At 39.5% G+C, this 15,889-nt stretch overlaps 1 protein-coding gene and 1 non-coding gene across 5 annotated transcripts in view; both read right to left on the reverse strand.

Annotated features, from left to right (window-relative positions):
* Positions 1-7,301: 7,301 nt before the first annotated feature.
* TRNAE-CUC (transfer RNA glutamic acid (anticodon CUC)) lies at positions 7,302-7,374 on the reverse strand. Its single transcript has one exon. It is a non-coding gene; the product is annotated as a tRNA-Glu (tRNA).
* A 4,567-nt stretch (positions 7,375-11,941) lies between these two features.
* The window catches only part of JADE3 (jade family PHD finger 3), a 176,483-nt gene continuing 172,535 nt past the window's right edge, over positions 11,942-15,889 (reverse strand). For 3 of the 4 annotated variants that reach the window (XM_059050578.2, XM_067024131.1, XM_067024132.1), the window contains one exon: positions 11,948-15,044. In XM_059050578.2, the coding sequence (XP_058906561.1) occupies positions 14,134-15,044 (911 nt within the window). In that variant the 3' untranslated portion in view covers positions 11,948-14,133. Of the gene's footprint in view, positions 15,045-15,889 lie in introns of all 4 variants that reach the window. The other variant, XM_067024130.1, reaches the window with a different exon arrangement.

Consider the following 15,889-nt stretch of genomic DNA (forward strand, 5'->3'; position numbering starts at 1 on the left):
GTATCCCAATGGAGCACAGACTTTATTGGGAGTATAAGTTATCATTTTGCATGAGCTAATTATATGTCCCTTGAAATGAGCAGATAACGTGAGTGGAGGTAAACAGTTCCCAAAAAGAGAAAAGAAATTTTATGAAATTCTTAAACTGCTACAAATCACAAAGATTTAACATATTAGCTAAAACTGAAATTTCCAGATCCTGACTAATTTTACCTGAAAAGAACAAATGTTTGTAGGGAATTCCCTGTGATCCAGTGGTAAGGACTCCAATCTTCCACTGCTGGGGGCACGGGTTCGATCCCTGGTCGGGGAACTAAGATCCCGCAAGCTGTGTGGTGCAGTCAAATTAAAAAAAAAAAAAAAGTTTGTAGCTAATATTAGTTCTCATTCCTTCTGGGCTACGTTTTGCTGATAGGATTGTAGTAACCTCAGTAGAAGCATTTTGTTGATGTGAGGTCAATTTTTATGTGACTGAAGCTCGGGATTAATGACGTGGGGGAAACTTAAGAACCAGAAGGGGCCTATAAACGGAAACGTACTTTCTCAAGTGTTTAAAAGAAAAAAGATTAAATTTTTGTCAGCAAACAGTTAAATTCAGAGCAGTAGCTATGGTCTGAGAAAAACCCATCAGAACATTTTACTTTTTCTGAAGTGGGAGAAGATCATAAAGGGTCAAAAGTCATAGGATGAAGATAAGGAAAAATGTATTGAGCCTTAGAGCCAGTTCCTAGGGAGTGTAAAGTACAATAACAGGCAAGGTGAGTGGTAAAAGGAAGGAAAAAGGCCACTGAAGAATCAGAAAATTAACCTTGGGCAGAAGCTGTCAGCTTCCACGGTCAGCAGTTTCTGGAGGGATCCTAAGAATCCTGTTTAAAGTATTCCAATGGAATGGCCATCCAGTAGTCAGGATGAAGTAATGTATATCTTTTTTTTAAAACATCTTTATTGGCGTATAATTGCTTCACAGTGGTGTGTTAGTTTCTGCTGTATAACAAAGTGAATCAGTTATACATATACATATGTTCCCACATCTCTTCCCTCTTGCATCTCCCTCCCTCCCACCCTCCCTATCCCACCCCTCTAGGTGGTCTGTATATCTTATAAGCTGGGAAACATGAACTTCAGTATCAGTGCCTTGGAGTTTTAGTGTTGTGTCGGTTGCTAACAGTACCTGAAAAGGTCTTTTCCACTGAGGCTCAAGGGCAGATTTTCTCTGATGCCTTTTCAGAAAACCAAGCCTTCAGGTTTGGGATCATGCAGAGACTGCTTAGGTGGGTGTTTTGAAAAAGAAGCTGTACTTGTTGGTGATAAAGCTGGAGGTATTTTATGAGCTCCCTGCTGTAATTAATGATATCAGCATGTCATAGGGTAGAGTCTAGGATTGGGATTACTTTCCAAATCCATGGGGCAACTCGTTATTAACTCAGAAGGAGGTAACTTGTGGATCCTAGAGGGGACAGATCTTACTGCTATCAAGGATAATGGCAAGACTTTAGGCCATCGACGTTCAAGGGGTTTCTGAGAACTTAAAAAATTTTGGTTTTAGAATTCAGTTAATTCTCTGCACTTCTCCCGAATTTATGGACGATAAGGAATAGTGCCATTCTAGGAGATAAGAATAAAGAGTTATGTTCAGTGGCCAGTGTTTTGTATCTGTTTCTTACTTAGAAACTGTCCAGATATCCAAAGATGATTTATTAATTAACTTAACCATTTATCTAAGGCCTTAAAATTAAATGAAGCTCTTCTTCATCTTGGAATTAAGCTCTTCTTCATCTTGGAATTAAGCTCTTTTCTTCTTTTCTCATAATTAGAATAACAAAGGCTACTATGCAAGTACACTTTTCAGTGTCTACAAAAAGAGACATAATTTAATAACATTTTTTTTTTTTTGCAGTACGCGGGCCTCTCACTGTTGTGGCCTCTCCCGTTGCGGAGCACAGGCTCCGGACGCGCAGGCTCAGCGGCCATGGCTCACGGGCCCAGCCACTCCACGGCATGTGGGATCTTCCCAGACCGGGGCACGAACCCGTGTCCCCTGCATCGGCAGGCGGATTCTCAACCACTGCGCCACCAGGGAAGCCCTTTTTAGACATTTTTGACAGTTTATCTGGACTAGAAAAAAAAAGTGTACACATAACAACTGAATGTTTTTTGATCAGTTAATCTTTAAAAGTTTCCTAAGGGGGTAAAACAGAGGGAGAGGGACAAAAATTAAGAGGGACCCAGCTTCAGACAAATATGAAATTATAATTTTTAAAGGGTAATTATGTTGCTTTTTGAAGAAGAATGTATTGATACAGAAACCCCATTTTGACAAACACAAGAAATAGAAAGAAAGATAAATAGATATTGAGGTTACAGCTGGTTTAGACAGTAACTCAGGCCACTGACAACTTTACCAATCTAAATAATTTTAAAGCTACCATTCATTAATCCTTGAAGTATATAGAAACGAAGCTAATATAGTCTCCTATGTTTAAAAAAATTCTCTTTTAGATAAAAACAATCTCCTCATGACTCATGAGGGTTTCTTCTCTTTTTGTTCTAAGGTACCCTTTTTTTTTTTTTTTTCCCCTGGCCATGCAGTACAGCTTAGTTTCCGGACCAGGGATTGAACCCGGGCCACGGCAGTGAAAGCTCCAAGTCCTAAACACTGGACCACCAGGGAAATCCCCTGAGGTACTTCTTAAGTGAACAATCTTCTTCATGTCAGAAATTTCCCAGTGTGGCCATGGTAATTTCAAATTGACCCTAGAGAAATTATGCTAGGTAGAGAACATGATAGTAGGAAAATATGAAGGAGGCACGTGTTTAGCATAGAAGGGTTGCAGTTTTAGATTCAGAAGACCTTATGAGAACTTCCATGGGCCATAAGGATGGTGCTTGTGCAATCTTGTGTCTCTAGAGCGTGGCTGAAGCCCAACCATTACCCATCAGAAGCTGAATAAAACCTCCTGTTTGCAGACCAATGAAACAGAGTTCCTAGGGACACAGAGACATAATTGAAGAAGTTTTTTTAAGGTTTTATTTTAATAGCTTTATTGATGTATAAGAGACATACAATAAACTGACATATACAAAGAGTATAATTTGGTTAGTTTTGACACATACACATATGCCTGAAGCTATTGCCATCATCAAGATAATGAATATATCCATCACTCTCAAAAGTTTCTTCTTGCCCCTTTATTATCTCTCAGTCCTGCCCCTCCATGCTCCTAACTCCCAGGCAACCACTGATCCACTGTTACTCTAGATTAGTTTTCATTTTCTAGATTTTTATATACATGGAATTATACAGTACGTTTTCTGTTCTGTCTGGCTCATTTCACTCAGCATAATTATTCTGAGAATCAAAATATCTATCCTGCTGTGTGTAGTTCATTCCATTTTTTAAAACATCTTTATTGGAGTATAATTGCTTTACAATGGTGCGTTAGTTTCTGCTGTATAACAAAGTGAATCAGCTATACGTATACATATATCCCCATATCTCCTCCCTCTTGCGACTCCCTCCCACCCTCCCTATCCCACCCCTCTAGGTGGACACAAAGCACCGAGCTGATCTCCCTGCTTATTACTAAGAGGTATTTCACTGTATGTAAATACCACAACTTGTTTATCCATTTAAGTGTTGTTGGACATTTGAGTTATTTCTAGTTTCGGCAATCACAAACAAAGCTACTATGAACATTTGTGTACTAATCTTTATATGAACATTTGCTTTCATTTCTCTCCAGTAAATATTTAGGAGCAGAATGGCTGAATCTTATGGTAGGTGTATGTTTAACTTCGTAAGAAGCTTCCAAACTGGTTTTCAAAGCGGCTGTGCCATTTTACATTCCCACCACCCACTTATGAGAGTTCCAGTTCACGTGGTATGGTGAGTCTTTTAAATTTTAGCCATTCTAATAGGGGTGTAACAGTATCTCACTGTGGTTTTAATTTGCATTTCCCTAATGACTAATGGGGTTGAGCATCTTTTCATGTGAGCATTTGCCATTCATTGTCTTCACCAAAGTGCCTGTTGAGATGGTTTGCTCATTTTTAAATTAGGTTATTTTCTTGTTATTAAGTTGTGAAGATTCTCGACACATTCTGGGTACCACTCCTTTATCAGATAAATGATTTGCAAACCTTTTCTCCCAGTCTGACTTCTTTTTTCATCCTAGCAACAGTGTCTTTCAAAAAGAAGTTTTAATTTTGATGAAGTCCAATATACCAGTATGTTCTTTTAAGGAAAATGCTTTTGGTGTCATATCTAAGAAGTTTTTACCTAACCAAGATCCTAAAGGTTTTCTTCTTTGTTCTTGTCTAGTTTTATAGTTTTAGATTTAGCTCTTTGACCCATTCTGAAATTAATTTTATATATGGTGTGAGGTATCGATAGGAGCTGTTTTACTTTTTACATATGGGTATCCAATTTTTCCAGCATGCTTTTTGGGAAGAGGATTGTTGAAGACACTCCTCTTTTCACTAAATTGCTCTGCACCTTTGTTGAAAATCAGTTGCCCACATATATGAGTCTACTTCTGAATTCATTCTATTCCACTGAGCTATATGTCTATCTTTACCCCAATACCACATTGTTTTGATTATTGTAGCTTTATAATAAGTCATGCAATCAGGTAGTGTCAGTCCTATAACTTCATTCTGTTTGTTCTAAGCAGTTTTTTTTAAAAACATCTTTATTGGAGTATAACTGTTTTACAATGGTGTGTTAGTTTCTGCTTTACAACAAAGTGAATCAGTTTTACATATACATATGTTCCCATATCTCTTCCCTCTTGCATCTCCCTCCCTCCCACCCTCCCTATCCCACCCCTCTAGGTGGTCACAAACCACCAAGCTGATCTCCCTGTGCTATGCGGCTGCTTCCCTCTAGCTATCTATTTTACATTTGGTAGTGTATATATGTCCATGCCACTCTCTCACTTCGTCACAGCTTACCCTTCCCCCTCCCCATATCCTCAGGTCCATGCTCTAGTAGGTCTGTGTTTTATTCCCGTCCTACCACTAATCTCTTCATGACATTTTTTTTCTTAGATTCCATATATATGTGTTAGCATACGGTATTTGTTTTTCTCCTTCTGACTTACTTCACTCTGTGTGACAGACTCCAGGTCTATCCAACTCATTACAAATAACTCAGTTTCATTTCTTTTTATGGCTGAGTAATATTCCATTGTATATATGTGCCACATCTTCCTTATCCATTCATCTGTTGATGGACACTTAGGTTGCTTCCATGTCCTGGCTATCGTAAATAGAGCTGCAATAAACATTTTGGTACATGACTCTTTTTGAATTATGGTTTTCTCAGGGTATATACCCAGTAGTGGGATTGTGGGGTCGTATGGTAGTCCCTTGCACTTTCATATGAATTTTAAAATCAGTTTATTAATTCACACACCCCCCCAAAAAAAACCCAGGTGTGATTTTGATTGGAATTGCATTGAATCTATAGACCAACTTGGGGATAATTGAAATCTTAATAATATTGAGCCTCCTGATCCATGAACATGGTGTCTTTCTCCATTTATTTAGGTCTCCTATTTTTCTCAGTAATGTTTTACAGATGTCATTGTAAAGGTCTTTCACATCTTTTGTCAGATTTATACATAAGAATTTCACATTTTTGGTGCTGTCATAAATGGTATTATTTTTAAAAGTTCAACTTCTGATTGTTCCTTACTAGTATATAATAGGTTTTTGTAAATTGACCTTTTATCCTGCAGCCTTGCTAGACTTCCTTGCTAATTCTGGTAGCTTTTTTTGTCGATTCCATCTGATTTTCTACAGAGATAATCATGTCATCTGAAAATAAATAAATATGTCTTCTTTTCTAGTAAGGATGCCTTTCATTTCTTTTTCTTGCTTTACTGCACTGACTAGAAATTCCAGTATAGTGTTGAAGAGAAGTAGTGAGTTCAGATACTCTTGTCTTATTCATGATCTTAGGGGGAAAACATTGTCTTTCACTATTAAGTATGATGTTAGCTGTAGGTTTTTCATAGATGTCCTTTATCAGGTTCAGAAAGTTCCCATCTATTCTTCGTTTGCTAAGCATTATTATCAGGAGTGAATATTGGAGTTTGTCAAATGCTTCTTATGTATCTTTGAGATACAGCAAATTACACTGACTATTATTATTATTATTATTATTATTTTTTGCGGTACGCGGGCCTCTCAATGCTGCGGCCTCTCCCGTTGCAGAGCACAGGCTCCAGACACGCAGGCTCAGCGGCCATGGCTCATGGGCCCAGCCGCTCCACGGCACGTGGTATCCTCACGAACCGGGACACGAACCCGCGTCCCCTGCATTGGCAGGCGGACTCTCAACCACTGCACCACCAGGGAAGCCCTGATTATTTTTTGAATGTTCACTCAAACTTGCATTTCTGGAATAAATCTCACTTGGTCATTGTTATAGATTGAAATGTTTGTGTGCCCCCAAATTCATATGTTGTAGCCCTAGCCCACAATGATTTGCTATTTGGAGGTGGGGTCTTTGGGAGATAATCAGGTTTAGATTAGGCCAGGAGGGTAGAAACCTCATGATGGGATTAGTGCCCTTATAAGAGGAAGATTTCTCTCTCTCTCTCCATGAGAGTAGGCACCAAGGAAAGGCCATATGAGCACACAGTGAGAAGGCAGCTGTCTACAAGCCAGGAAGTGGGCCCTCACCAGACATGGATCTGATAGCAACTTGATCACAAACTTTGCAGCTTCCAGACTGTGAGAAATAAATTACTGTTGTTTAAGCCACCCAGTCTATAGTTTTTTGTTATAGCAGCCCAAGTGGACCAAGATAGTCATGATGTATTATCCTTTTCATATATTGTTGGAATTCAATTTGCTAAAGTTTTAAGAACTTTTTTGCATTTACTTTATTTTTATAAATTTATTTATTTTTTGCTGCGTTGGGTCTTTGTTGCTGTGTGCGGACTTTCTCTAGTTGCGGCGAGCGGGAGCTACTCTTTGTTGTGGTGTGTGGGCTTCTCATTGCGGTGGCTTCTCTTGTTGCGGAGCACGGGCTCTAGGTGCACAGGCTTCAGTAGTTGTGGCTCGTGGGCTCTAGAGTACAGGCTCAGTAGTTGTGGCGCACAGGCTTAGTTGCTCCGCAGCATGTGGGATCTTCCAGGACCAGTGCTCGAACTCGTGTCTCCTGCATTGGCAGGCGGATTCTTAACCACTGTGCCACCAGGGAAGCCTGCATTTGCTTAAATAAAGGATATTGACCTGTGTTTGTTTTTTTTGGGGGGGGCGTGCTGCCAACACTGCTTGCAGGATCTTAGTTCCCTGACCAGGGATTGAACCCGGGACCACGGCAGTGAGAGTGCCAAGTCCTAACTACTGGACCACCAGGGAACTCCCGATCTGTAGTTTTCTTTTTTTTTTTTTTTTTTTTTTTTTTTTGTGGTACGCGGGCCTCTCACCGTTGTGGCCTCTCCCATTGCGGAGCACAGGCTCTGGATGCGCAGGCTCAGTGGCCATGGCTCATGGGCCCAGCCGCTCCGCGGCATGTGGGATCTTCCCAGACCGGGGCACGAACCCGTGTCCCCTGCATCGGCAGGCGGATTCTCAACCACTGTGCCACCAGGGAAGCCCTGTAGTTTTCTTATGTCTGTGTCTGGTTTTTATATTAGGTTAATGCTGGCCTCATAGAATGAGCTGAGAACTATTCTCTCCTGTTCAATTTTTTGGGAAGAGTTGTGTAGAATTGATGTTATTTGTTCCTTAAATGTTTGTTAGAATTTACCAGCAAAGTCATTTGGGCCTGGAGTTTTCCTCATAAGAAAGTTTTTAACTGCAAATTCAATTTACTTAATAATAAAGGGCTTTTCAGGTTATCTATTTTTCTTTTCTTTTCTTTTTTTTTTTTTTTTTTTTTTGTGGTACGCGGGCCTCTCACTGTTGTGGCCTCTCCCGTTGCGGAGCACAGGCTCCAGACATACAGGCTCAGCGGCCATGGCTCACGGGCCCAGCCGCTCCGCGGCATGTGGGATCTTCCCGGACCGGGGCACGAACCCGTGTCCTCTGCATGGCAGGCTGACTCTCAACCACTGCGCCACCAGGGAAGCCCCAGGTTATCTATTTTTGAATATGCTTTAGTAGTTTGTGTCTTTGAGGGAATGTATCCATTTTGTCTTTGCTGTTGAGTTTACTGGCATAATGTTGTTCATAATATTCCTTTATTAGTCTTTTAATATCTGTAGAATCTGTAGCAACGTCATTTCTCTCATTTCTAATGTTGATAGTTTGCCTTTTTTTTCTGATCAGTTTCACTAGAGGTTTATCACTTCTCAAAGATCCAGCTTTTGGTTTCAATGATTTTCTCTATTGATTTTCTTTCCTAGTTCACTGACTTCAGCTCTGATCTTTATTATTTCCTTTCTTCTACTTTGGATTTCATTTCCTTTTCTTTTTAGAATTTCTTAAGGTGGAAGGTGAGGCCACTGATTTGAGACCCTTCTTTTCTAATATAAGCATTTGGTGCTATAGAATTTCCCCAAGGCACTACTTTAGCACCATCCCACAAATTGTATTTTTTCTTTTTCATTCAGTTCAAAATACTTTCTATTTCCTTTTTCGGTTCTTCTTGGACTCATGTGTTATTTAGAGGTGTGTTTAGTTTCCAGTAATCACATTTTCCAGAGATGTTTCCATTATTGATTTCTAATTTTATTCCATTGTGGTCAGAGAATGTTCTTTGTTTTTGAATCCTTTTAAATTTATTAAGACTTGTTTAATGGCCCAGAATATGGTCTAACTTGGTGAATGTTCCATTTGCATCTGAAAAATATGTATATTTTGCTGCTGTGGGGTGGAGTGGTAAATGTGAATTAAATCTAGGTGGTTGATAGTTTTGTTCAAATCTTTTATATCCTGATTTTCTATGTACTTGTGCTATTAATTAGACATAAACTGTAATTGCAGGTTTGTCTGTTTCTCCTTGAAGTTCTACTAGTTTTTCCTTAGTGTATTTTGAAGTTATGTTATTAGGTGCATAAACATTTAGGGTTTTTATGTCCTCTTCATGAATTTGCCCTCGTGTGATACTAATATAGCCACTCCAGCTTTCTTTTGGTTAGTGTGAACACAGTATCTTTTTCCATCCTCTTACTTTTAACTTATTTGTATCTTCATACTTAAAAGTGTGTTTCTTATAGGCAGCATAGAGTTGCATTCTTTAATCCCCAAGCTCTGCTCAGGTCCCTGGGATCTTCAAGAACTCTCTAACTCTCCAAGCTACCCATTTCCTTGTAGGAGGCTCTGATAATTAGAGCATCATTCCTCATAATGAGCCCCACCTGCCTTCTGTCACCTCTACCCCGCTCCCCAGAGTTACACTCAGTGAATCATTTCCACTTCCCGAGGACAGTTTTTCAGACAACAGGGACATCCAAACCTATGGCAAGTCCTTAGGCAGTGCCAGATCCAGGCACACTGGATCAAGCAGGCCATGGAAGATTACCCAAGGCTACCTGAGACGTACCAAAGGCGACCTTGGAAAAAGTGGGTGGGAGGGAGGAAATAGAAAACTAATTTGTATAGGGAAGGATTTTACTGATTGAAAAAAACACGTATTTTTCCATTTCCAGAAAGCATTTCAACTAAGATAGAAAGCACAAGACCAACCTAGAGTGGTCAGCTGCAGCCCAGGTGGGCCCTTTGGGAAGGAGGAATGTGCCCCTGAAAGGATAAGGAACACTTGCTCTATGCCTAGTGTATTGGCTTCCTATTCCTGCTATAACAAATTACCACAAATTTAGTGGCTTAAAACAACACAAATTGATTCTCTTATAGTTCTGAAAGTCAGAAGTCATGGTGTAGACAGGGCTGGGTTCCTTCTGGAGACTTAAGGGGAGAATTCATTTCCTTGCCTTTGTCAGTTTTTAGAGGTCACCTGCATTCCTTGGCTCACAGCCCTTCTTAGCATCACTCCAACCTCTTGCTTCCATGATCACAACTCCTAGTGCTGCTGACGCTGATCCCCCTGCCTCCCTCTTAAAAGTATCCTTGTGATTATACTGGTTGGGCTCACCTGGCTAACCAAGGATAATTTCCATATCTCAGGTCCTTAACCTTAATCACATCTGCAAAGTCCTTTTTATCATGCAATGTAACATATTCACAGGTTCCAGGGATTAGAATGTGGACATCTTTGGGGGGCCATTATTTAGCCAACTACACTCACTTACAGGTTAGACTAGCTATGGAGAAGGCAAGTTCACCAGGTCCTAGCTACATCACGAGCCCTGTCCAGTCTATATTTGTGTGAATTATCTTGCTCTTTGGATGTGAGCTTCTAAACTGTTTGCCTTTGTGTCAGATGACTAGTCCAATCTTCTGTCCAGGATGGCAAGAATGGAGCAGTACAGAACTCATGAGTAAACTCCCTCTCAGGTTGTTTTCTTCAGGGAGAAGCTGAGCAGAAACTTGCTGTAGTAAGTACAGCTTAATCAGCCCAATTCCATCTTTCTAGTTTGTTTATAACCTGACAATTGGTAAAAATAAAGGAAACTAAGAAGGTGGGGTGGGAGGAGTAGTCAGGGGAAGAGAAATTAATGCTTGGGGTGTCCAGGCTGTGAGGATGGAATGCTCACACCCAAACCCACTTAACAAGATAAGAAATTATGGATGCTGTGAGAGTTTGTCAAGATGATTAATGTATTTAGGGAGCATCAGGTCAAAGAACTCATCAGTGACTGGACAGGGCAGGAAGCAACAATCTGGGGCGTGACCACCCCCATCATCTTGGCTCATTTCAAAGACAACTATCCTCATGGTTTCAGGTCATGCAGTCTGTTCCAATCCATGAAGTAAAATTAACTGAATTCACAGAAGCCTCCTTCAGCAATGATGAACTGAGTGTAACAGAGCTCCACGTGTAGGAGAGACAGCCTCAGGGTAGGCCTTTATTTATTAACTTAAAAGTTATTTTAAAAAATCAATATTTAATTGCTGCTTTTCATAAAACTTGAAAATAGGTGAATTAAGGTTGTGAAAATCTAATAAACATTTGTTATAAATAAGATACATTTTTTGAAAATATCCCATGAAGGTTATTCAGTGGTGAATAAGGTTTTAATCCTATCATGTAGTTTTCCTCCATTCTTAAGGGTCAGCAAGCATGCTGAGGATTGTAAAGTCCTGGAGGGAAAAAGCCCCAGGACTGTGCATCCTCTAATTTATTCTATGAATTTAAACATTTCTTCAACATGAAAACAAACGTTAACCTCTTATTAGAGATACAGACATTAGAATACACCCAAAGCTTTTGTTGGCTATAACAGAGTGGTATTTGTAGTTTTAGTACTCCAACATTTTACCTAGAAATTTACTGAATCAAAACAGTTATCTATGAAGGAGAGAGAGGTGGTGGTGGTGGTGGAGGGAGAATGCAGGGGAAGAGGGGGAGAAGGAGGGGGAAGGGAAGATGTGGGAGAGAAACAACCTTATCTTTTAACTATATTCACTAATGATTTACCCAATGACCTTCAGCAAATACATTTCTCAAACATAATGAAAATGTTTATAAATGCCCTCAAAAATCCCCCCATGACACTACATAACCCCTATAATCTTAATATTCTCACATGACTCCAAAACAGAATGAATATTGTAAGCCTTCTGAACTTTGTGACTTTAGACAGGTTCCATTCCCCTAGTGATTTATGTTGATCCTAAGGTTCCATCTTATCGGCTTGATGAAATCACGATTTGCAGGTAGAGTCCAATTTCCGAGTTCTCTTTGTTCCCTGGTATTGACATGAATCACGAATTTGTGCTTCTAAACATTCAATTCCTCCTTCCTTTCCCCTTACCATCTGTTTTGCTTAATGAATAATATTTTTTTAATATAAAAGGAACATATGTAAGCTTTTCTAAAACCCGTATGCCAAAATAAAAAATTACCACACCGACAGTAGTTAACAGTTTTCATAATTTAATGAAAAAGTATCGGTAAAAAGGTGACATTTGAAAAAAGACCGAGTTTATCTTTGAAAACTGGACTATATAAGACAAAACGAAAAAAAATTTAACAAAGAAGATTAAGAGGTAATACTTCAAACAACAGCAAAATGTAGCAAATACATTTTGGGGCAATTGAAATGTACACAACTGAAGGCTCCTTCATTTACCTAGGAAAATCCTGTAAAAATATTACAACTATATTTCCCTGACTGAAATTATTTTAGTCAATACTCTCCCAATGGCATTACATATGGAATTTGGCTGAAGCACTTTTTCAATGTTTGCTTTTCTTCCCACTCACTCAGAATTGAAAGGCATGAAAGGACATAGGCTACTGCACTGGCCTCTGACAGAAGGAGTTTATAACATAGCTCCACTACAATTTTATTACCATGAAGGTGTCAAATTAATATTCAACCCCGGAGAATGCAAAGAAAAAGCACAGAAACCTAGTGCATAAATAGGAGAACTACTGTTCCTCATTTGGATAATCCATAGCTTTTTCCATTCAAACAAAGCATAGGACACCTATTACACATGCTATGGCATGTTCACACATGTACACAGGCACAAAAGAAACATTTTGAAGGTGTAGCCAAAGGAGAGGCAAAATACAGAAGTTTTCAGAAAAGGAGGAAGAAATAAAAGCAAAGGAACTCATTAGCAAAGCTACAGGCTACAGGAACAAAAGTGGGGGAGAGGAAAACCGCTGAGTTTCCCATAATGACGGAGAGAAGAGGGGCCCCTGCCTTTACTGCAGCTGGGCTGTTTCACCAGGAAGCAACTTAAAAAATCTAAAATGGCCTCTTTTGTCTGAAAAGTCTCACTACATGTTCCCAAACTAGAAGAAAGAGAATATTAATTTAAGGCTAAGAAGAAAAGAGAGCAGAGAATTATAGTTGGCTTCACACTTTAAAAACTGTAACATTTTCCTCTTCTCTAAACAGGAAGCAGGTATGTTTTATCTCCCACTAATTATTCTCTTCCTCCCAGAAATTAATAAAGGCTGATAGTTTGGGAACAGAGTATGAGTAACTTCTGAAAAACAGCTCCAGCCCTTTTGTTTGGGAAATTGCCTTGGATTCAAAGTTGGTACAAAGCTAAATTATATCCATGTGTTAATAAACACATGCTTTCAAATTGTTTGACAATAAAAATCTGTTTCAAAATTAAAGCAGGTAAGAATACTTAACCTCTCTGCATTTTACTATATCTTAATTATACCTCAATAAAAATTTTATAAACATTAAAGCAGGTATACAAAAACTGTCAGCCAAACTTATTTAAGTCAAACTTATTTGAAAACAATAACACAAAAACCCTGACCTGATACAAACCCTCCAGAAATGTTCTCACTTTGGGAAAGGCTCTGGGATCCTTCACAAATGCCTAAACTAAGAGAATCAGAGCATTTTCCTTGGAAGTAGTACTTTTGTAAACACTATCCACAAGTTAGCCTTTTACACTTGTTAGCTGGGTGAAGTAGTTACAAGTGCGTCCCCAACAAGCAAGTCTAGGAACAGGCACTGGACACTTATAAGCATTAGGTGTATTGACTTGGTAAGTTAAGATACTGTGAAAGGAACTCAACCTTGTTCAGAGCAAAGGAAGAGAGTAGTGAGTTTGACAGTATCTGAGATATTGGTCCCTGGTCTCTCCCTGAAGAGGGTTTCCAGGTACCAGTGGAGTTAGAAAATTCTTACAGACAGGAGCTCTGGAAGTCCATGCTGTAGCTTCAAAAGATAAGTAGTTTTAGTGTCTGATAATCATGGTCTCCTGCAAATCAAGGACAATGCAAGGACTCTTAATACATATGTGTATCAATGTGTTAATATAATTGGAAAGCTGCCCCAACGTATTTACTGAGCAAATACTCTGGTCCCAGCTGTTCTCACTAGCCTCTGGCAAAACAAAACAAAACAAAACAAAACAAAAACCCTAAACTTTTGGACAATATGTAATTTCTATGATGTGCTCGTGAAAATTGGACTTGAAACTGGTTCAAAAACTGCAAGCCAATTTACTGTGGAAAAATTTTATCCTTTTCACTACAATTCCTCCTAACATATACTAGAATCCTTTTGGTATATGGGTTTTCCCCAATATATGAGGCAAAGGCAAAGATGGAGTTTTTCTTGGAATTTCTAATCACCTATGCATTGAACTGTGGGAAAGGGGATATGTCTTGCTTTTACCATGGCAATCCCGTCTGGAGTCATGGGGAGGATTTTCCCTGTCTGAGCTATCTCTCTTTACCCTAACTTTCTCTTTATTCCCATCACTTTCTGCTTCTGAATCACTCAGCTCCAAATCTGGGCAATACCCATCATTTTCCTGATATGGAGCTCTCCCTGCAGACCGCCTGACAAACTGCCTGCCCCAGAGCTGCTCCTTGGGGTTAGTATTCTTGGTTGGCTTCACATAGCACGGGAGGTCCTCTGTGGTCCTCACCCACCTGTTGGTGGCCTCCTTAAAGGACCTGCTGAAGTGTTCTATGGTAGATTTTCTAAAGCTGCCCTGACTGCCCAAGTGGGAGCTAAGCATGGGCTCCTGGTCACAGAACATCTCACTTGAGCTGTCTTTTTGGGTGACATCCCCAGACCAGCTACCCTCCAGGCCATTATATTTGGCAAACTTGGAGTTAGGCTGACTTTTCCCATTCCCAATGGAAGACTGTCCATGCAGGGAAGCCTGAAGGACCAGAGGCTTTCCCAGAGACTGCCCATGATAGAACTCTGGAGATGGAGTTCTCCAAGCAGGACTGGGATCCTTTGCTTCACTCCTAGCATGGCTGAGACTGGCCAGCAAACAGTTATTCTTGCTCTCTAGTGGATACCTTGGGTATGACTTCATTCTCATTTCTAGTGATTCCTGAGCCACCTGCATGCTCCTCATATTGCAAACAGGGGAGCTGCCGTCAGGAGAGAGAGGTCCATGATCAGGCTCTGTAGAGCTGTTTCTGCAGTCTTCCAGGGCTGATTTGGGCATTTTTAACTTTAAGGTAATTCTTGGTGGTGGGTAAAACAATGAATTTTCTAGTGCATTTGTCAAAGGAAGTCCTAAGATCAAAAAGAAAGATTCATTTTAAATGACAGAGTACGTTTTCATGCAAATGGACATGACAAGAAAGTGGGGGCAGCAATACTCATAATCAGACAAAGCATACTTTAAAACAAAGGCTATAACAAAGACAAAGAAGGGCATTATATAATGATAAAGGGAGCAATACAACAGGAGGGTATTACATTCATTAACACATATGTACCCAATACAGGAGCAACTAACTATATAAAGCAAATACTAAAAGATATAAATAGAGAAATTGACAATAATATAATAACAGTAGGAGACTTTAACCCCACTTACATTAATGGACAGATCACCCAGGTAGAAAGTCAATAGGCAACAGTGGTCTTAAATGACACAATAGACCAGTTGGACTTAATAGATATCTATAGGGTATTACATCCAAAACCAGCAGAATACACATTCTTTTCAAGTGCACGTGGGACGTTCTCCAGGATAGATCACATGCTAAGCCACAAAACAAGTCTTATAAAATTTAAGAGGAGAGAAATTATATCAAGCATTTCTTCCAACCACAATGGTATGAAATGAGAAATCAATTACAGAAAGAAAAATGTGAAAATAAACACGTAGAGACTAAACAACATGCTACTAAAAAACCAATGGGTTAATGATGAAATCAAAGAGGATATCAGAAAATACCTTGAGACAAATGAAAATGCAAACACAACTTTTCAAAATCTGTGGGATGCAACAAAAGCAGCTCTAAGAGGGAAGTTTAGAGTGATACAGGCCTTCCTCAAGAAACAAGAAAAAATCTCAACAACCTAACCTACCACCTGAAGGTATTAGAAAAAGTACAAACAAAGCCCAAAGT

Source organism: Kogia breviceps, chromosome X, assembly GCF_026419965.1.
Source record: "Kogia breviceps isolate mKogBre1 chromosome X, mKogBre1 haplotype 1, whole genome shotgun sequence".
Classification (NCBI taxonomy): Eukaryota; Metazoa; Chordata; class Mammalia; order Artiodactyla; family Physeteridae; genus Kogia; species Kogia breviceps.